The 22,039-nt window shown below is 32.5% G+C and overlaps 2 protein-coding genes and 1 long non-coding RNA gene across 5 annotated transcripts; 2 read left to right on the top strand and 1 right to left on the bottom strand.

Annotated features, from left to right (window-relative positions):
* The first annotated feature begins 4,993 nt into the window (after nucleotides 1-4,993).
* LOC149905004 (uncharacterized) lies at nucleotides 4,994-5,582 on the top strand. The gene is made up of 2 exons (XR_016457182.1): nucleotides 4,994-5,152; nucleotides 5,473-5,582. It is a non-coding gene; the product is annotated as an uncharacterized LOC149905004 (long non-coding RNA).
* Nucleotides 5,583-7,504: 1,922 nt separating this feature from the next.
* On the top strand, nucleotides 7,505-10,110 carry Vps51 (vacuolar protein sorting 51). Its single transcript, XM_090106459.1, has one exon. The coding sequence runs from the start codon at nucleotides 7,651-7,653 to the stop codon at nucleotides 9,748-9,750; it is 2,100 nt and encodes a 699-aa protein (XP_089962585.1). The 5' UTR covers nucleotides 7,505-7,650; the 3' UTR covers nucleotides 9,751-10,110.
* A 1,093-nt stretch (nucleotides 10,111-11,203) lies between these two features.
* Nucleotides 11,204-21,644, bottom strand: LOC149905002 (uncharacterized). Of its 3 annotated transcripts, none has more exons than XM_090106732.1 (5): nucleotides 20,636-21,644; nucleotides 19,175-19,238; nucleotides 15,362-19,019; nucleotides 13,388-15,271; nucleotides 11,204-13,223 (listed from the first exon to the last, which is right to left on the bottom strand). In XM_090106732.1, the coding sequence occupies exons 1-5, from the start codon at nucleotides 21,289-21,291 to the stop codon at nucleotides 12,742-12,744; spliced, it is 6,744 nt and encodes a 2,247-aa protein (XP_089962858.1). In that variant the 5' UTR covers nucleotides 21,292-21,644; the 3' UTR covers nucleotides 11,204-12,741. The 3 variants fall into 3 exon arrangements, with proteins under 3 accessions (XP_089962858.1, XP_089962859.1, XP_089962857.1); XM_090106733.1 differs by having other exon boundaries at nucleotides 13,388-19,019; nucleotides 20,636-21,032; nucleotides 21,556-21,640; XM_090106731.1 differs by having other exon boundaries at nucleotides 13,388-19,019.
* Nucleotides 21,645-22,039: the final 395 nt, after the last annotated feature.

The following is a 22,039-nucleotide window of genomic DNA, read 5'->3' as shown; positions in this document are numbered from 1 at the left end:
AAAATAAATAGTGCATAGTCTGATTAGAAAATTACTTACCGGGTGAAGGAAACATCTCTGCTAACTGCCACTGCCACTCACAGCTGTGGAGTTTCTACAGTTTATAACGGCGCAATTCGGCATTTTACTTTATTCAGCTTCACGTCTTTCCTTGGCGAACTGTAAGCGCGGACTGAGTGTAGGCCAGCGTCAAGTAAGTTTCATAAACTTAGTTTGGACACGGGAAGTACGTACACTCGCTTAGTCTATCTTGATACATGTCTGTGTCTAATACACTTGCCAAGTTAGGTGTGAAAGGGATAAAAAACATACAGGCGTCATTCAATGTCATATTTTCTTGTTACAATTTAATGGTCATAGTGCAATCTCCAGTGAGATATAAGCTTCTTGCTTGTAGCATATCTTTGATGAAGACCACAATGAAGACGAACAAAAAATGTCTGTGAGTTTTTTGATTTTTCACCCTTATCCCAGCAACATATTTTTTTTTTAATTCAACCATGGAAAGAAATTCTGTATGTAACTATGTCTATTTGGACTAAGATTTGGACAACGTAAGCACCACGGTCAACCCGCAACAGCAATTTTGACGATAATTAATCAATCTTAAAATAGCATTAAACCAATTTAGTTTCTCCTCTGTTTTGTTTTGTGTTGAGTGTCAAAGTGGTGCTCGGAGCAATTAACAAGCCTGGAGAAGTAACAATTAATTGAACGTTTCTTATATAGTGGCTCTCTTTTATTCAATACCCTAATTAATGCGATAGAAAGAGACAACACACTGTTATCTGCTTGGCATTCAAATCCACATGTAGCCACTTTTTGTTCTAAAAAGGTAGTGCTTGCCTTTACTTTATCGAATACTAAAATATCGATAAATAAAAAAATTAAGTTATAAAATTGCTTGAAGATAATTTAAGATTCGTTTAATTTTGAATTATGGATAGGTAATTTCAAATTTTAAGATTCGTTTAATTTGGAATTATTCATTTACGATGCGTATTGACTGCCTTGCATTGTATGGTAGTGGTATTTATAAAAAAATATTTTAAGGTATTTCGGTTTAGGTTGTTTTTATGGTTTCGTAAAAAGGTACGTATTTTTTCCTGTTTTCATAGATTCATTCATAGAATTATACGGAACCCTTCGTGCGCGAATCTGACTTCCACCTAGTTGATCTTTTTACAAATCAATAGTCGTATCCTACTAATATTATAAAAGCAAAAATTATATAAGAATGGACATATTTTGATACTCTTTCACGTAAAAACTACTGAATGAGTTTTTATGGAACTTTACAATTATATAGTTTAAACATCAGAATAACATATAAGCTACAATTTACCACAGGAAAATAACTCATTCCCACAGGAAAAAATTGGTACAAGTTTAAAATAAATTGCTTCAAATAAAACAAATAAACATTTAATTTTTTAACAACATTTTATTTCGATACTTAATTACCAAATTACAATATTTATTATTTAAAATAGATGCCACCTTAAACTTGTGGCACAGCATCTCTGCAAAGCACTTTACTTTTCTTCCCGTCTGATTCGAAATGATTTGAACAAGGCCGAGAATGTTTTGAAGGCTTCCAATTTTTCCCGTGCTATAGCTTTAACTCAAACATCTTTTAATTGTTCTCAAGCCAGAAACCTGCAAATAACAATAAAATCCATACTTAAATACCTTTTTTTTCTCCTAACCTAAAGCAGTCATTATCAATGAAGTACTTCGTTCCTACTCAAGTATCGATAATTGCACAACACTATGGAAGTTATATTTTGCATTTTTTCTAAAAACTAAGCTGATTATGATTTCATTTCAATGATTACGGTTAGATAAAACATAGATGATTAAGAAAATAAGGTAAATTAACTTATTTATCATACAATTAACAAAAAAATTGATCAAAACACTAACCTGTGAAATGACAAATTTCTATCTTCGTCCGATTTCACATTACTACGGCTTTTACAGCCGTAAGCAACACAAGCCATGTTATCTTTAGTCAATTGTCTTTTCACAAAATAACAAATTAAACTAAAACACTCGTTTTTCACTTCAAAAATAATAATTAAAATCACCATGCGTCCGTGACCAGACTGGTCACTGAAACAAATTGTCATGGGCACATGTCATTTCAAACTGTCGAACTGACATATATCTGTCCTCTTTTTTCGCATGACATTTTGCCATAAGCCGAAAAGGCCAAACTTGTTCAATTAATTGTTACTTCTCCAGCTTAGATTATACACCTATAGATGTAACCACTAAAATGACCTTCCTTGAAAGAGCGAGATCGTTAATTGTCAAACCCATGCAAAGAAACAGGACAGAATATATCTCAGAGGAATAAACCTATAGAGTACTTGTATCGAGCGTATACAATTTACATATATTTGTTTCTCTCTATCAAAAGAAAACGTCGTATGAAAGAATCAGATAGCTATAGACTACAAGCTACGTTTCAACATAGTCATGGCACCATTTTTACTATAGGTACGTATTTAGATAGATAGAAGGTGATAGTGATGGGATGTGCTTCAATCGATAAAATCGTGAATGCATTTTGCATTTACGGTTTCGTGAAATAATAAATAATAAAAAAAAACAAAATTAATCATAAATTTCAGTTGAATACATTATTTGTTTAATCCTACGAATATAATAAATGCGAAATTATGCGAGAATGGATAACTTTCTCTTTCACTGCTGAACCGATTACAATGAAATTTTGTACATACACACATAGGATAGGTTTTATACCAGAAATCCAAACATATAAGAGAAACAACAAACTAAACAGATAAGTCAAATAAAACAACCACGTGGTATTTTTTATTTTCCTGCTGTAGAAAATTTACATCTATTATTTGCTACAACAACTACATATAAATCTGATATAAGAAACAAAATAAATAAATCAACTTTAATATGAAATATATTTTTTGTCATAAATCGATAATATACGCTAGATGTGTTACAACACTACGGTGGTAAACAAAATGCCAAACGTAATAATATTGTGACATTTTTTAAAAATTATTTAATTCTTTTGTATTCCACAACCCCATAAAGTGGGTAAATGTTACAGTTACAACATAAACTTATAAAGAAGCGCTTGATAAAACCTTCACTTCAACCAACCTTCAACCTTCACTTTCAATCACTTACCGATGGAAAGATATTTTTTCATTGTTTTCATCCAAAACTCCCATTCGACTAGTAATAGCCGGTAGCTAAACATACAATAGTCATTTTAGCACACTGACAAATAAAAAGAAACACTATACACTTTATATTTTCTAAATATTTCGTTAAAAACACTTGACGCACTGAGCCCACCAGCTGGTTGGAAAACAAACTAACTGCCGGCGCGCTACGTTTGAAGACAGTGCAGATACTCTTATCGCTATCTCAATCTGACATATGCTATTATTGACTAAGAGTAAGTAGATTAGAAAATATGTATTTTGTTCTGTCTCAATATAAGAACTCTATAGGTTTATTCCTCTGAGGAATATATAGTTTTTGTCTTTGTCGACATGGCCGGTTTTATTGTTTGGCAAGAACAGATTGTGACAAACAAACTTGGCGTCTTTTGGATTTTTCTGTGATTGTGTGAATTTACAGTGTTTATTGCGTATAAAAATTGGATAATACAGAATATTTAGTGTACGTGCGATGGTGGGTTGCAGTGTTTTGGGTTGTAAAAGCCGGAGTGAGCGAAAAATTGAAGGAATAACATTTCACACGTAAGTAGGCGAAATTATCATTTCTTTCGTTATTACAACGCCAGATGATCACCGATTATGATGTTTTGTGATGAATTCAGTGATGTGATGCCAAGAATATTGAGTTGTGATACGTGTTTTCACTATCTTAAAATAAAATAACGATTATAGGTCTACCAGAATCTGATGGCATATTTATATTTAAAAAATAAAAGATTTTCATGTGGCAACTTTATTTGACAACTATCAAATTGGTTGTCAAATTATTTGTGTTGATGATTAATTTTTAGGATTTTGTCTTCAAAATCTTCGAAATGTCGATAAAACCGCTGCGATCACAAGCAAGAGGTGTTGTTTATAATGTGTATAGAAAAATATTCGATGAAGAGGGGTCAAACACATCACAATTTTCAATTTTAAAGCGCGTGAAAGATTTTATTGCTAAATTGGACTGACCCGTTTTGATACTTTAAATTAAAAATGTTATAAACAGGTAACTATAATATTGTTTGTTGATTAAAATATAATTTTATGAAAACTTATTACAGGAGTTTCCAATTCGGCTATTTGTCAAGTCCAAGGTGTACAAGTCAATTTTATAATGTGTTAATACTAACGAAAATAAACATGATTCTATTTTATTATTGTTTTATTTTATAAAAAAAAATGTGTGCGTGTACTAGTGTACATACGTAAGAAGTGAAACTTCTTTATGACCTTATTTTTCAAAAAATAATTTACTACATAATATATGCAACTTTATAGAAATACGTCAATCACGCGTGGTAGAGATAAAAACAAGATGGCGCGTAACGAAAAAATGTTACATTAAATTTTTTTCCAACCCCGATAAAGAAGTTTCACTTCAAAAATTATAAACAATCGTTAAATATAGTAAATAAGTTTTGATCTGCATTATCATTACATCCATATTAATTATGGCATGTGAAAATTTTTCACATGCCATAATAATATATATTCAAATATAGGTATGTGTAAATAAATAATATTATGTATTACCTTTAGAAAAGTAATATGTATATTATACATGTAATAAGTACCTACATAATATTACGTGGATATCTCATTATTAAATACAGTATTATCCACTTGTGTAATGTGACTAATGATATTGTGGACAAAATAAAAAAATTGCAGTATCAAGATCGTTCAGTCCATTTTCCCTAGGGTTGCACACTCAAAATTTTGATTTCCCTAATTGCCATCAGATTCTGGTTTACCTATAACGATGAACGGTTCAGGGTTGCCATAATGGCTACTTTAATTTACCCAAATAAATCATATTTCTTTATTGTCAGTACATACATACGATTCGAGGTCTTGTTTTGTGAAGAGAAAATAAAGATTATGATTATAATTAAAGATTATGATTGTTGGGTTTGCTTATCATGGTAGGTACTCATCCTACTTATATTATAAATTCGAGGGTTTGGATGTTTGTTTGTTACTCAATCACGCAATAACGTCTGGATGGATTTCAATGATATTTTGCACATGAGTAGTTTATTACCTGGATTAACACGCGGATGAAGTCGCGGGTAAAAGCTAGTAGTATAATAGTATAATATTTTTATTGAGAGGAAATTAATTCTTCTGTACGTAAACTTTAATTTTAGTTACATTTATTTAAGGGCTTTATTGTAGTTTATTTAACTTATTACTCAATAAAGATAAACTTTCGTAACATGCGAATAAAATCTTCTTTTTTCAGGTTTCCATCCAATATTGATAAAAAGAAATGGCTGGATGCCACTGGACGAGAAAATTGGCTGCCAACAAAATATTCAAAAATTTGTTCCATTCATTTTGATGATGATTCATTACTGTATAAAAATAAAATAAATTAAAAATAAATCATTCAAAGTGTTGGTAACGAGAGGACAGTAGTGACTTCCGGTTTTCTACTCTTTTTTGCCAAGCTGTACTTATTTCATTATGTATATAGTAATCTTATATATAAAAATGAATCGCAAAATGTGTTCGTAAGCGCATAACTCGAGAACGGCTGAACCGATTTCGATAATTCTTTTTTTATTATATTCCTTGAAGTACGAGGATGGTTCTTACGTAGAGAAAACGTAAATATGTACCACGGGCGAAGCCGGGGCGGACTGCTAGTAAATAATAAACATGTTTATGTTATAGACTGGTTTTATTTCATCATTGAACGTGTCGTGTGTGTTTTATGTCGTGTCGGTCGATAGATGTCTATCATTGAAGTATTATTAAAGAGAGGACACCACGAACAAAATCTGTGCAACAAGCGCGGCGAAGCGGGCCGGCTAGTGAGTCATACACTTTGTAGATATTCTGCCTCTTAATACTTATTAAAAAAATATGAATAAAATTATCAATTAAAACCAATCAATGTAACAAAAAAAAAATGGTCCGAGACGATTGACTCTAACTCGTGTTACAAATATGTAGTTTAAAAGCGATGCCCTCTCTAGTACGTAGTACGTGGTCAATAATGTCCATACAATTCTCCTTACCTACCTTACGGAGGTTTTATTAAAGTATTTCGTACGACTACGACATAAGAGTTACATTATTGAAGCTAGCATTTAAAATATGCAAATTCAGAATTTTTAGTTTGCGAAGTACTTACAGGTATTTATAAAGTCTGTTCGCGATCAAGTAAGATTCATAATATTTTTTACCTAATATGTGGGAACTGCCAACTTATTAGGCAACACCACAAAAATCTATTTCTGTTTCAAGTGCGGCCACGCCATGGTTACATCTATAGGTGTATAATCTAATAGCATCTACAGACGCTCCGATTTGGTTGGTGCCAACCATCCGACCACGACCAAATCGGAAAGTGTAGAGAGCGGTCGGTCCGACATAATTATTATTAATATTGGTTTGACGTGGTCGGATGCGCCGGCGGTACCGACCAAACCAACTTCCTATCCGATCCAACCAAATTGGAACGTCTGGAAGCTTTGTTCCGACCAAATCGGCTCATTCCATAGAGTAATATAGGTAATTGGCTCATTCACATTCGCAACGCCGCCGGTGTAGGACGTCAACATGAACACCGAGGGAGTTACGGTCACCGAACGTGACATATTAATAAAATTGCTGGAACTATATAAAGACTTTCCCTGTTTGTGGGACTTAAGTAACAAAGATTACGCAAATAGAGATGCCAGAAATCAAGCGTATTTTATTATGTTAGAAGTATTAAAAAAAATTGACAGTGCGGCTACATTAAAAACCTTAAAAAATAAGTTGTAAGAGCCGCATATGACTGTAATTTTCTCTATTTCTATAGTAGAATTTAGCCCATTCTCTTCGTACTATGGTCAACTGACATATTACTCTATGGTCAACTGACAGCTGGAAGGCCAACCGTCGGACAATCTGTAGCAATGTTGGAATGGTTGCCTTGTCGGTTCCGATATGGTTGGCACCAACCAAATCGGAGCGTCTGTAGATACATTAAGTTCTCCAGGCTTGATAATTGCTCCGAGAAGTGGTGTCAACTTAGGTGTCAATCATACAGTAATCTGTCAATACAATGACAGTTATGTGTCAATAATTGTCAAAACGACAAGAAATATTAAGTAAAATCTACTGAGATAAAATCAATAATATTTGAGTTGAATCCTGTCTCTGCCTACGCGTACTTATATTGGGTGGAGTTGGGGTGGAACTGGAGCCATTAATTTTGAGACAAAGAATAATGTTAATTTAAAAAAATAATTTCAACTTGTATTAACTATTAAGACAGTGTAAAGTGGTACCTTGTGCTTTGCAATAGTATTTGTTTTGAATGAAAAAGGGTTTTAATTATTAACAAATAAAAAGGAATACTGTGCATTCAATAATCGATAAATTTATAATTCTCATAGCTGCCCACTATTCTCATAGTTGAAACAACATGGGAGAATCAAGTAAAGAAAATTCAAATCAATTAGACATAAATGATAGTAATTTTAATTCGGACATGTATTTAGAATGCATTATGAGATGTGCCACTCTTAAGCAAATGTTGGATAAAGAAGCAGAGGTCTTAACTCAAAGCCAGTTCTTGCAGTCTGAAATGCAGACATTAGTTTATGAGAACTACAATAAATTCATTTCAGCCACAGAAACTGTGCGTAAAATGCGCACAGATTTTCAAATCATGCAGGAAGAAATGGATAAACTAAGAGAAAACATAAATAGAATAACCAGTTTCAGTTCTAAGATTTCAACATCTCTAAGTGATAGTGGAAATAATGTGAATAGGCTATGCAGTACTCGGCAACTGTTGGATAAGTTACAGTTCTTGTTTTTGTTGCCCACGCAGTTGAACAAAGCTATACAAGAAGGTAGATATGCAGATGCCGTCCACGATTACACACATGCACAGAAAGTGTTACAGAAGTATGGTAACCAACCATCTTTTAAAAGTATTCAAACTGAATGTTCAGAAATAATTTATGACTTAAAGAAAAGCTTGAGAGAGAGATTGCTAACTCCGGATACATCTGCATCTGAATTGGCAGAAAGTGTTGGCCTTTTAAGGCAGCTACAAGAATCAGACTCCTCATTGAAAGATATATTCTTAAATTGTGCTGAAAGTAGATTGGAACAACATTTAAAAGAACTTGCTTCCATGGTTGAAATAACAGATATACTGGAATGGGTTGAAAAGTGTAATAACACATTGCTTGCCGATCTAGGTATTGTGATATCTTGTTATCATGAAATGTTTGAAACTGATAATGATTGTTTGCCAGATTTTGCTGACAAAGTAATGACTCAAGTGTTTTGCCTCTTTGAAGATGTTATAAGGAGACCAGAGAATATTGGAACTGAAATCCTAATAAGAGGTCTTGATAAGTTCTTTAGAAAATTGCAGGCAATGTCTGAAATAATATCTAGTGATGGAGTATCTAATAAAGCATTAGAAGTTGTTGTTCAATGTATTAACCATAAAGCTACAATGCAATATCAAACAATTCATATACAATTTAAAGAAAATTTAATGAGAGTAAGGCAATCTTTAGCAAGCAAAGGTACAGAAAATGTTGATCTCAAAGATATACTCAATTCTTTACAAGTATATCTAATGCAGAAAGTGCAAGCGTCACTCCTAGATTTGATGGCATTTTTACAGAACAATTTATCCTTTGGCTTAAAACCTTGGTGTGCTAAGGCAGTTGCAGATAGCTGTTGGAATGTTATATCAGAAACCCTCATAAACCTGTCAGATATGGTAAAGAAAATGTCTTGCTTACAGTCATCAAACAACATTCCCTTTGAACTCTTCCTCATTCTAGCCAAGTTATGTTTAGAAATGCAAGAAAGTGGTGTTACAATTCTACAAAACCATTTAGTTAAATTATTAGAGGAAGCTGCACCTGGTTTGAGTGTAGAGAAAAAGGAAACAAATAATGTCATGGTCAATTTGTCAACTGCTGCTCAATCTGCCTTAGATTCTGAAGTGGTATTTATTGGACAGACTGCGGCGCAAATGTTGCGAGTGTCCGTGTTGGCTCGGGATTGGTTACGAGCACCAGAGCCTCGTGGGCCGCGAGCGGTGTGCCGCCGAGTGGTGGAAACTCTTGCCAGTGCGGATAGTGCCGCGTCACAACTATTTCCTTCCAGTATTAAACCATCGAGCGATTCCAGCCGCCGTACTATATGGTCACGTGCTCCCTCTTCATTCTCGCCAATTAACCGGCTGTTTTCCGAACGAATCGAAGTTTTTAGTCCAGCTGGCGCGGACAGAGCTGCTCTGTCCAATGGTGCATTGAAAGTAGCTCTAAAAGCATTAGTGGAATGCGTACGCTTACGCACTTTTAGTAGACATGGTTTGCAACAGTTACAAGTTGACGTTCATTTTCTACAACAAAGATTATCCTGCATGGGTAATGATGAAAGGTTACTGAATGCTCTATTGGAAGATGCGCTGTCCTCCGCTCAGCTGCGATGTGTAGATCCTCAATTAATGGAACCTAGTATTGTAGATATTATTTGTGAACGTGGCTAGGTTTTACGTTATTATTATAATAAATGAATTTGATTGTTTTACAAATGCAAGTATAGCCTACTGGTTGTAAATTAAATGTGTATTGAATATTCGTACAGTCCTTGGTGTCAGCATGACTGGTTTACGGCGCTGGGTCAGAACTACATCAATGCAATTTCAAATTTCAAGTCAATTTACCATATAGTATTCAGCTCTGAATCGGAATAGACCGGCCGCTTATTTTCTCGAATAGCAAAACGAAGTAGAAATGACTATTGGATGCGTGTAAACGACGCGATCTAGAGTCAGTATGGCACCGGAATCATATTCTACTATATCAGTTCTCATTTTATCGACGATCTGATTTATAACGAAACATGTCCTAGGTAGTATAGAATAAGAACCTATAGAATATAAGTACTTACATCTGTAAAATATAAGCGTTTAGCTCAATTCGGAATTCATAAATGTTAAAGATTGTGTTTGAAAAAAATAAATACAGCAATGAAACCGTTTATGTGCATATTAATTTCCAACTATTTGTTAATGTAGGTTACCTAGATGTAGAACCTAGGTTTCTTCACCTATTTATAAAATAATGACCTTTTTTGATTAAGTACTTAGATTGTTAAATAGGTACTAGTTATATGTTGATAATATTATGTATTATTTTATAGTAAAAAAAATATCTTAAATACATATAGGTAAATGTTATGAACTGAAAGTCTTTTATTAAAAAAAAAACCCACTTGTTTTAAAGAATTTATTTATAACCCAATAATTAAAATTGCATCATCATATTAAAAATAATGATATCATCTACATAGACACTATAATAATAATATATATTTTCTTATGTAAATGCTCCTAGAACATAACTCACAAGACAATCTACTCTTCTTCGACATAAATTACACGATATTATAAATGTTAGTTGCGGGAGTACGATAAAATATTAAAAATTAATTAAAAATAAAAACAACATACATTACATTACCACTAAAACAAAATATTTTGGTCCTAAACCTACTACAAATTTTTACCAAGATAATTACAAAATAATGTATCCGTTGAGATTTTAATATTTGTCTTCCAAAAAGTGTAAAAGTTTCGATTTATCTTTTATGCTGGTATATACTTCCTATATTTAGATGGTCAGTTTATAACTGAATTTCGAATGCATGCTTTCACAATGCAATTCAAAATTATCTACAAAATTCCAAAAATTCTTTTGAAAACCTATGGGAAGCTCGTAACCTCACTACATGGATGTGATTTATCCAAAGAGATTTAGAGAAGCATTAAAATAACGGGCATGCACATGGAGCAAAAATAAAAGTAATGGTGAAACTAAGAGAAATAATATTATTCGAAAAACTACCGATATTCGTAACAATAATGGCATGTCCTACTTCACCTAGCAAAATATGTATCTAGTGAGATAACTCGTTTTGTTATGCCATATCAAGATATAAGTATGATAATTCTCTCTCTTGACCTCTATAAAAATAACATTAAATCTCTTTGGATAATGTCACAGAAATAATCAAAATTATAAGCTCGTACAATACATAGCTCTAATATTATTTATGTACATTGATGTTGAAAACGTATGGATATGTGTACACATTTAAAAGGTAATTTTTTGGTACATCTTTTACACTATTTGCTTACCCTGACTAACATACAAAATTGACCATTTGAAACGACGAAGAACATACATAATAGGTAGTTGTTAAAAAAAAAGTATGTGATACAAAAAAAAAAGATATAACAGGCATATCTACTTCCAATTAATACATAAATGGTGATTGTAGATAAAACATTAATATTAGACAATAGCCAATTTCTCTGACGTTATAGTAAATAACCAATGTTAAAATATTAATAGTAATCTACAAGAATACTTTACGTATGACACCAATTTATTAAGTTATTTAAAGACAACATTTATATGTAAAAGTCAATGTAGTAACATCAAGCTACGTGTTTTATCATATTATTTGTGATTATAAAGAGGAAATGTTAATCAATTCTAAAACAATTGAATCAATAAATAATAAATAAAGGAAGCAAAATCACAACGCGCTATTTTGCGGGTAGATTTCGTCAATAAGTTATAGGTACATAAAGTTTCAAATTATTATGACATATCTGTAACAAGGTGTACAGAAATATAGTTCCATAACAAAATAAAACAATTTAAAATATATTTTGGCAGGAAAGCTGAAAATGTTTCCCTTTGAGCGTATTTTATAACAGCTATGTAGATAAATTGCGAGCGCATATAAAACATGAAAACCTGATGCAGTTTCTGAAAGGGATATTAATTTCTTGAATATTATTTATTTTTATGAATTGTGTAGTTATGAACTACTTTAATAGGTTAATGATAATAATTAAGTTCATGTTCATTATTATCTCTGTAACACGTTGTATAATCGCATCGCAATTCATAAGCCCCAAATGTATTTCAATTTTCAATTATATTGAAAGTTTACATCAAAAAGTATAAAAAGCATTCATAAACATTCACTAATTTTAAAACTAAATTAATGCAATGTAAACTCGACACCTTATGACTAAATAAAAACATAAATTATTTCCTCTTATACACATCTATATCTATAACATATCAATTGACAAAATATAGATTTTATCTTTCCCGCTAATTTAGCGACAAGACCAGCGCCCCGCTCACAAAAATATTTTTATTTTATTTTATATTTTATTTGATGCATCCTAAACTCACCGAAAGTGTAAAAATATATTTATCAACAGTGGTCCGTTAGTTTCTTATTTGTGAGCGCTGTTAGTGCGTGATTTCATCAAGTTACTAGCGAACACCCCTTTATTTAAAATACATAAAAATTATTGGATCTCTACTCAGTCCATTTATCTTAAAGTTTTGATTCCTACATTATCAGCCACTGTCTTGTGTGTAATATAATTATGTTCATACTTTAGCGCTGTTACACATTTTTACTCAACAATTATTGTATTATGATATATTTATTTTATAACACTTGATTTCCTCGTCGCTACACCTATTTTCGAGTTCTTACTTGCGTTGTTCACATTATTAGATTTACTTCGCGTCGGGCTCGACTGAGCGTTAGATTTCTGTTGTGTCAACGTCTGTTTCGGTTGATTTGAAGTATTTTTCTGTTGTGCCAATGTTTGTTTCTGTTGAGATGAAGTTTGTTTTTGTTGTATTAAATTAAGTTTCTGTTTAGTCAAAGTGGGTTTTTGTTTTGTTGTCGGTTTTTGTTTGGGTTGTTGCGTTTGTGTTTTCGTTTGAGTAACGGACGATTGTGATTGTTTTATATTGGGTTTCAATAGATTAGTGGGTTTTTGTGATTTAGTGTCTGGAGGGGGAGATCGCCGGCGTCGTATCCGCGGGGGAGTGTGCGCCAGAGTCGTGTGTCGCGATAACAACGCAGCGCTGCTGAAAAGTTGTCCACAGTCACACCTGTGCTCTACCTCGGCTGTGCCTGAAATGAGAACAATCCATTATATTACACCAAGCAACGTAACTACGGTCCGAGATAAAATATAAATCTCACTATTGATTGTTGATTTATAGCTCAAAAAAATGTTTATATTTCAACTCCAGCCATAAATTAAAACATAAATAAGTATACAATAAAATACTTACGCTTTCTAATTTTCTTAACAGGTGTATTTTGTTTATGTTTCCCCAATGACTTCCTCTTAGCAATGCTACTGATTGATTTTCGTTTATCACCCATTATTTTTCTATTTGACTTCTCCACTTTCTTTGGTGTCTGTTTCACAGGCGTTGTCGGGAAAGAGTATTTAATATCACTATCATCCGAATCTGTAGAAGGCACCGTTTCAGGCGTCGGGGCTTTTGCATTTTTAATAGTAGTTTGGGTTTTAGCTTCTACCGGTTTCGCTTTCAAACGAGGTATTTTGGGTGGGTGTTGCAATGAGATTCTCCTTAATACCAAATCTTTCGAATTAGGCCTTTCTAGTTGTAGTGAACTACGTTTTTTAGCTCGCACTTTCATAAACTTTTCTTCAACTGTATGATCGAATTTTAAGTCTGGATTCAACATGTATCTCACTTCGTCATCATCTTCGTCAGCGTCATCTTCGTCATTTGATGCTTTTTCCGATTTATTTTCCTCGATGACAGGCATGGTAACGTTCAATGTTTTTTGTTTCTTTGTAACAGTAACTCCTGCTTTCTCTTTCGTTGCAGTCCTTTTTTTCGGTGTAGGCGTGTCTGGTATAACAATAGTTTCAATTATTTGCGTATTTAAAGGTTTCATTTCAACTTCATTCACAGGTTTATTAACAATAGTTTCGGATTCTTTTGCTTTAATTAACGGGATGTCGTCACTTTTACTATCCGAGTTGTCAATTTCTGTGTTATTTTCTATCGACTTACGTGTAGCACTTTGTATAGTTTGGAGAGGTTTACTTATTTCCTCTAAATCATGGGTATTTGGATTTTCAGACTTAATATTATCAACCGGCATAACATCTGCAATTATTTTAGAGTCAGTTTCTTGCTCCTTATCATCTTTATTATCATCATCGATAGCAGTTTTTTCTTCTGCTTGTTTCGCTTTAGCAGCTGATTGCTTTTTCTTTCTAAGACAAATGATGGTGTGTTTATTCAAAGAGTGTTCATTGGGGAATACCATATAACAAAGAGAACATTCGTGTATAATATCTCGTGTAGAAAGAGAACTTTGAACACTCTTATCGTCTGATTTTTCTGAACTTGTCTCCAAGTGTTGATCTTTATGTTCCATAAAGTGTTGTAACTTTTTAAAAGATTTCTTACATATGTCACATTGATGTAATGGAGATTTGGAAGGTTCAACTGTAACTTGTGGAGTACATTTTTTGTTAATACCATCATGAGTTTCTCTGTGTTCCACAAGATGGTGAAGTTTTCTAAATGACTTATCACAAGGTTCACATCGAAATCCTGCACTATGATCTTCGGTTTGTTTTGTTTGAGCTTGAACTTTATTATCTTTTTCGCTCTTATTATCTCGGTGTTCAGATGAGCTTTTTCTACTTAACCTTGACGACATTGCACTTGGTTTGTGGATAAGACGATGTTGGACCAAATGATGCAATTTCCTAAATTCTTTTTTACAAACTTCACAACAGAAAACATTCTTTTTAATTTCATCATTGTTGGCTGATTTAACATCTTCTTTTCTGTGTTGGATTTTGTGACTTAACAGATATGATAACTGTCTAAAACTTTTACCGCACAGTTCGCACACTAAATTATTTGTGTTAAATTTAGTTTTATTAACAGTTGTTTGTGATTGATTTTCAGTTTGTTTTCCAGTATCCAACTCGTTATTTAATATTTCATCATTTTTTTCTTTAACTGGCTTTGAGTCTCTTGATTTTCGTTTTCTTGGTGTTAGTATTTCTTCATCCAAATCCATATCTGATTTGCTATCAGTTGATGATCTTTTTGATTCTTGGGAAAAGCGCAATCTCGAAGAACTTCTTTTATCCGACTCAGACCTATTCGGTGATGGACCTGTACAATGTTTCACATGTTTAAATACAACATTCTCAGAACGGAATAATTTGTTACAGATTGGACATACAATGTTTTCATTTATCTTACCCATTGTCCAATTTTCTTTTATTATTTCGTCGTCACTACTTTCTTCTGTCTCTGTTTGTTCTTTATAAGATTTTTCTTCTTGCAATCTTGGTTTTTTCTGAGGACTTGGTGTCTTTGGTGTATTAGACTCTACTCCGGGAAGAGGGTTTTTTCTGGGTCGCCCTCTACCTCTTTTAACTGGTGTGTTTTGTTGTGGGCTATTCTCAGTTGAGTGGGTTAAAATTTTGTTCTCAGATTGTGTTTCAAGTAACTCAGCAGCCTTGACTAAGTTATCAATAGCTGATATTGGATCAGAGTGAACATATGCCTCTGTTTTATTCAGAATTTCAGTGGGATTTTTCACAATTTCTTGCTTTTCTTCTGACATATTACGGTTCAAAAGATATGATTTTTTGGGCACCAATGTTTTTGATTTTTTATCAGCTTTCTCTTCAAATCTGCGTTTTTTCTTTGGTGAAGTTTCCATGCCTAAATCACCCGGTTCTATGAGTTCCAATTCAGGTGTTTCGACTGGAGTTAGAACTTGTTTCCTCTGATGTTTACTTTTAGATTTAGTTTCGTCTTGTAACTTATTCTCATAACTCTCAAGTATATCAGAATCTAATGACTCAGAGGCACTATGGACAAATTTAGAAGATTCATTCATTTGAATTTTTGTAGGCGAGAGTTCCTGACCCTGTATATGTAAAACTGGTACAAAATCTGTATTTGCGTCCATAAAAACAACTTTTACAGGTTTATCTTCAATAATTGTAATTGGGCCTTCAAGCTGCCGCTTTGCCGTTAAAGCAGATTGGTATGCAATTTGGACTTTGGACTGATAATTCTTGTTATGTGTTTCATTAGATGTCTTGACTGTTGGAATTTTACTGGAATGATTATGACGTACCGCGTTATGCTTATTTGTCGATTTAGCTTTAGATTCAGCAAGCATAAGTTCATTTCTTGACATTTTTTTAACCGGAATGTCTTTTGGTACTACACTTTTAATAATATTATGGGGTTCTTTCCTATCAAAATTAACAGTTAGTAAATTTTCATATGTAACAGAATTACGCCTAGCAAACTTATCAAAATCTTTCTCTGTGATAATTGGTTCTTTTTTAGCACCGCTATCACATATCGTACTACCAACTAACTCGTTAATTTTACTATCCTTACATGGTAATTTAATATCCCCTGTAATTGGTACATGTTCAATGATTTCTTCATCAGATATTACAGCCCTTTCATGTTCCTTAATAACATTTTGGTGAGGTTTATTTGTGAATGGAGGAGGATTCAATAAGGTGTCTGGTTTATTTGAATTAGATGTTTTTGTATCTGCACTACTTGATTTGGATTCTTGTGTAAGTGCAGGTAACTCATGTGGAGGTCTCTCCACGAAAGGGATTCCATGCAATTCATTCATTTTCTTTTCAATATCATCTAATGTAATCTGATACGCACTTTTTTCTTTCTCACTTGCATTACATTCCACACTCTGCTTATGCTCATCTTGGGAAGCTTTGACTGGAAGAGCTCTATTAATAATACCTTCAATTGTTTTATCAATTAAATCTTGATTGTTAATTTCTTTCCTTTGAGTGGGTTTTTTATCTATCAGATCAGCATCTGGTTTAGTTGTAGCATTTAATTTTGATATGTCTTTAACGAAATTTTTCTCATCTTTTAGAATTTGTGTATTATCAGTGTGCTCAATGTTTGGTTTATTTTTGAAAGTGACAGTTGTAACTTTTGCTTTAGCAGAAGTATTTACATCTTGGGATTTTGATACAACTATATTGTTGGATTGTCTCTGACTATCTATTTTCTTTAAAACGTCTCGCCTATTCAAATCTTTAGGCTGTTTCAGTTGTTTTGTACTGGAATTATTTGAAGCAACTTTTGTTTCCTTTATTTTATTTAAAAATTCCTGTCTATTTGCTTCAGTCCACTTTCCAAAAGGCACTGCGGCGCAATTTTTCTTAATAGGTTGTTTTGCCTGAGTATCTGGAAGTACATCAATTTTTGTGCCAATCTTTATATCGGAAGTATTTGCCTTTACAGGCAACTTCACAGCTTTTTGGATATCATCAGTTGATTTTATTTCAGAAACAGTTAGTGTTTTATTATCTGTGGGTACAATATTATTATGCTTGTTTAAATCATCTACAGTATTTTTATAATTTGTAACTTGGATTTTATTTATATTTGTATTACTTATCGTTTCATTTTTATTTGGTCTCAAAGATACAACATCAAGAACAGAAGCAGAGTCGATTATTTGTTTTGAAGTAACAGTGGCGTTCTGAATTTTTTTTTGGGGTTCAATTGATTTTGAAGGTAATGTCCCTGTGATTTTAAGATTACGTTCTAATTTCAAATTCTCTTGAATAGTTTTCTTTTCCCCAATAGTTAATTGTTCTTCTTTTTGTTTATTTTGAGATGTTATCTCACATGACTTTAAATTTTTTTCATCATTTGTATCATGCTTGATTTCGGAAGTTGTAATATCAGCTAAGCTTTTTTTAACTTCAATAGCATTATGTTTTAGTCCTGTTGTCCCTAAATTATTATTCTTGCTAGGCACATTTGTTTTCTCTATAGAACTCTTGTTAAGCTTAACATCAGTTTCAATATTTTCAATCTGTTTCAATTCACTTGTACTATCAGCCACTTGCCTTGTGTCTCTTTGTTTAGAACATGTTTCTCTAACATCAAGTTTTATATCCGAGATTAATTTGCTTGTTTCAGATTCAACCATTATTTGAACCTTCTCAACTGCTATTGCTGAACTTGAAGTGTCACTATTTTTTTCGTTACTTATTGGCGGTGAAGGTATATTTTCGACAATAATGAGCTTATCCTCAACTGCTTCTATATCATCACATGTTATTAAATCAATGGTGTTTTTGTCACCTTCATAGGCGGGAATAAATTCGGGCGTTTTTTCTTCAACAGTTTTATTGTCTTTGGTGCCTTCTATATTGTTTTCATTTGGTAACTCATTTTCGATGCATTTTTTATCTTTATCCATATTAATTGGGGCTTTTAAAGTAATTTCATTACTTAAATTAGAATCTTTAATTTCTATATCAATACTATCTTTTATTATCTTTTCTTCTGTTTTATTGTCGATTAATTCATCTTTACATTCCTTCTCATCTATGATCAAAGGTTTATCTTCACACGTATGCACCACATCAGGTAATGTTTTATCTATATCTTTTTCATCATTTTCATTGTTTTCAGCTAACTCTTTATTTTTAATAGGTGTATCAGATAATTTATGTTTGCTGTATTCTGTATGAACTTCTATAGTTTTCTTGATGTTATCAGATTGTCGGTTTGGATGTAATTGCTGATCTACCATGGTTTTTGTTAAGGGTATTCCTTCTTTATTGGGGGTAGAGTGGTATGTCATGGGAGTAAAAGTATTTATTACTGGTGATTTACGCGATTCACTGAATTTCATAACTTTTCCATTAAAATTAACTTTTGAATCTTCTTTAACTTCCCTACTTGTCTCTAACTCTGCATCTTTATTTTCTGCCTCAGCTTGTGGATTTTTAAGTGTATTATCAATAATTTTATTATTATCAGACTCTACTAATGGCTTGTCTTCCTTTACAATACTCTTAGGCGAACTTTCCTTCGGTTCTTCATTGTTGACAGGCTAAAAAAAGAATATTATAATAAGCTTTAGTTTAAAAAGATACTATCATTTTGCTACAAATATTTGTCTATACATAGCATCCATTTTGATACATATTATGTATATGCATTAACAAAATATAATAATAAATACAATTTAAAAATGGGAATTCTCACCGCTTCCTTTGGTACTTCAATCTCAATTTCTTCATATACTTCCAGATTGCCTTCAGCATTTTCCCTAAAATAAGAGCATGGAATGAGTTATATCCCTATTTACACATTTTTATTCCATAATAAACTAACCAATAAGATATATTTTTATAGTATAAACAAAAAACCCTCCACTACCTATTAATAACATTTGCAATTTTTTTTTATTTTACATAACAAGTGGTTTGTCACCATTCACATAAAAATATGACAAGCTCTTATGGATAACCTAGGTCCTAGAAAACCAAATAATTACTCATACACTTGAAAACATAGCCCTCCGTATGTTGCAGTTGGATAAAAATATTAATTCATTACATGTAACATATTATGGCTATACAATAATTTAAGTTCAAGAAGAATCTAGTTAAATTCCAAAAATATTAAACTACAAGACTATCTTATATCATATCTTTATTTGTTTTGCTAAAACTAAGGTTGCTTTTCGATCATATCCATCAATTATATTATTTATTGGATTTACATTTGAATGGATTTGGACTATGGATATTGGATGCGTGCTTCCTCATTGCTTTAATACAAACATGCAGAAACATAATAATGTAAAACAGAGTAAAATTATGGAAATGTAGCAGTATAAGTCCTAGCTGTCCCAAGCCACAGCATCTGCTTTCTTCCAGATTTTGCTTCATTTTTAGTCAGCTCTATTCTCCTCTTTGATAGGTTATAGCATGATAATATAGCCTACTCTCCGTAAAGAATGGACTATTCAAAACAAAAATAATTTTTCTATTGAAATTATATTGCCTAAGCCCAGCATTTTAAAACAATAAAACTTTTACTTTATATTATTAGTTTTTGAAGAACAGATAAATTTTTTATTATTGGTCTTTTTTGCATGACCCAATGTGAAGCATTAGATAGTAGATACCCAATGCAGGGCACCTTTCAGGGTTCAGGGCAGGGAGGTTGAAAGGCTTGTGATGATATAGGACTGTTATTAGTATTGTAATTATCACACAAAACAATAGAAGGGGAAATAGGAGGTGTATGTTTGTCCAGCACATATGCCAGGAGCTAAATTTTGAACATAATACGAGTTATTCTTCAACAAAACATTCAGTGTTCCTGTAGTATATTTGAAATCTTTTTTTTTAGGATCTTTGCAAAGGCTGTTGTTGCTTATACCATTAAACTTAGTGAGAATAGTGCCATTATTAGAAGTATAATATTCATTCAGTAAACATAATTCGCTTGGCTATGAGTTATACTGAAGGAATCTATGAGAGAAAAATTTAATATGTATGCATGCAAAATATAGATGTTAGTTAAAGTAAATTATATTACAAATAGCAGCATTGAAATATATTTTACGCAGTTTCTAATAAAAATAGAAATGAAAATATATCTCACCTGATGAGTTTCTAATAAAGATAGAAATGAAAATAAATAGGTATATCTCACCTGACTTTAAGAAATTTAAAACATGGTTGTTGTTCATTATCGGGAACAATTTGCACAGCAGCTAGTTCCTCTTCACCTGGTCTTCTATATAGATAAAGGTCATTACCAATGTCTATAGCATCAACATTTTTTCCATCAATCTGAAGTACTACCTCAGTGTCTTTACTTTTTATTGCCTCCGCAACATCTGTAGTCTCCACCGTTTCATCTGTTTTATCTATACACACAACATTGGTAACATCTTCTGATTTAAGCTCCAAATTTGGTTTTCCATCATCCATAGCCACATTATCATCAATAACTAGTTCATCACCATCATATGAATTATCATCAAAAATATTAACACCACCTGACAAAATATTTGCAGCTTCTATTTGTTTACCAATTTTGAAACTTCCTATATCATTTGTTTTGGGTATAGGAGATAGGTTAGATATTAAACCAGAGTCAGAAATCGGTCTATCTACATTGGCGGGAGACGCATTACTGTCTTTTGTAGGCGAAACACTAAAAGTGGAATCAACTTCTGACAGCGAAAAGAATTTTGATGAACTTTCGTTAGCTGTTATATACGCTTCGCTTGGAGGTGACGATGTATCCAAAGTGAAGTCTTTGGAACGTTCCGCTTCGCCCCGAATCTGGTTCAATCTATCCATTATCACAATTCATCTGTTTTGACATAAAAATTCGCAATAAGGAGAGATTTATGCACGCGGCGCTTCACACTTTATCAGCTATTATACGACAGTTAACAAAAACATTTGATGGTTGACCAATTAGCACTTAGGTCAATAGCAGAATTACAAGTGAAACTTTTTACTGGAACGAACGATAATGAAAATGACACCTTTATCGAAAACCGAACAATACGATTAACAAGGTGTATAACATTGATTTATAGAAAGAATATTTAACATTACATTATAAATATGTTAATAAATTCAATAAAAAACGCTATAATAATATTTTTGTAGCAATTTTGTTAAAAACACAACACATCAATTTTATAAAGATGGACGTCGTGAAAAATAGATAACGGTGTTGCCGTTTAAAAATTGTTCTCAAAATAATTAATAAAATATCAATGGTAACAATAATATTGATGTTTTGCATTAAAACAAAACATGTATTATGTGTCGAATAAAACACACAGCGTTGGTGAAGAAAGCTGTCTATGAATCCTATATATCTCTATGAAAAAGGGTCACCTTACCGAATATCGATGGATCTTTCACCTCACTAGCAAGAGCGCGTCCCTTGTATGTCATCTGTCATCGCCAATTTGACATCACCTTTGAAGCGCTGTCATCTGCCTCTGCCGGCATAGCATCTTCATCAGCAAGCAGTAAACTGCAACGCTGTGTGTTTTATTCGACACATAATACATGTTTTGTTTTAATGCAA

Source organism: Colias eurytheme, chromosome 10, assembly GCF_061535395.1.
Source record: "Colias eurytheme isolate Ceu_HAF_F1 chromosome 10, ilColEury1 Martin Lab GWU primary, whole genome shotgun sequence".
NCBI classification, from domain to species: domain Eukaryota; kingdom Metazoa; phylum Arthropoda; class Insecta; order Lepidoptera; family Pieridae; genus Colias; species Colias eurytheme.
Note: the sequence above shows the minus strand (reverse complement) of the source record. Positions and strands in the feature narration are given on the sequence as shown.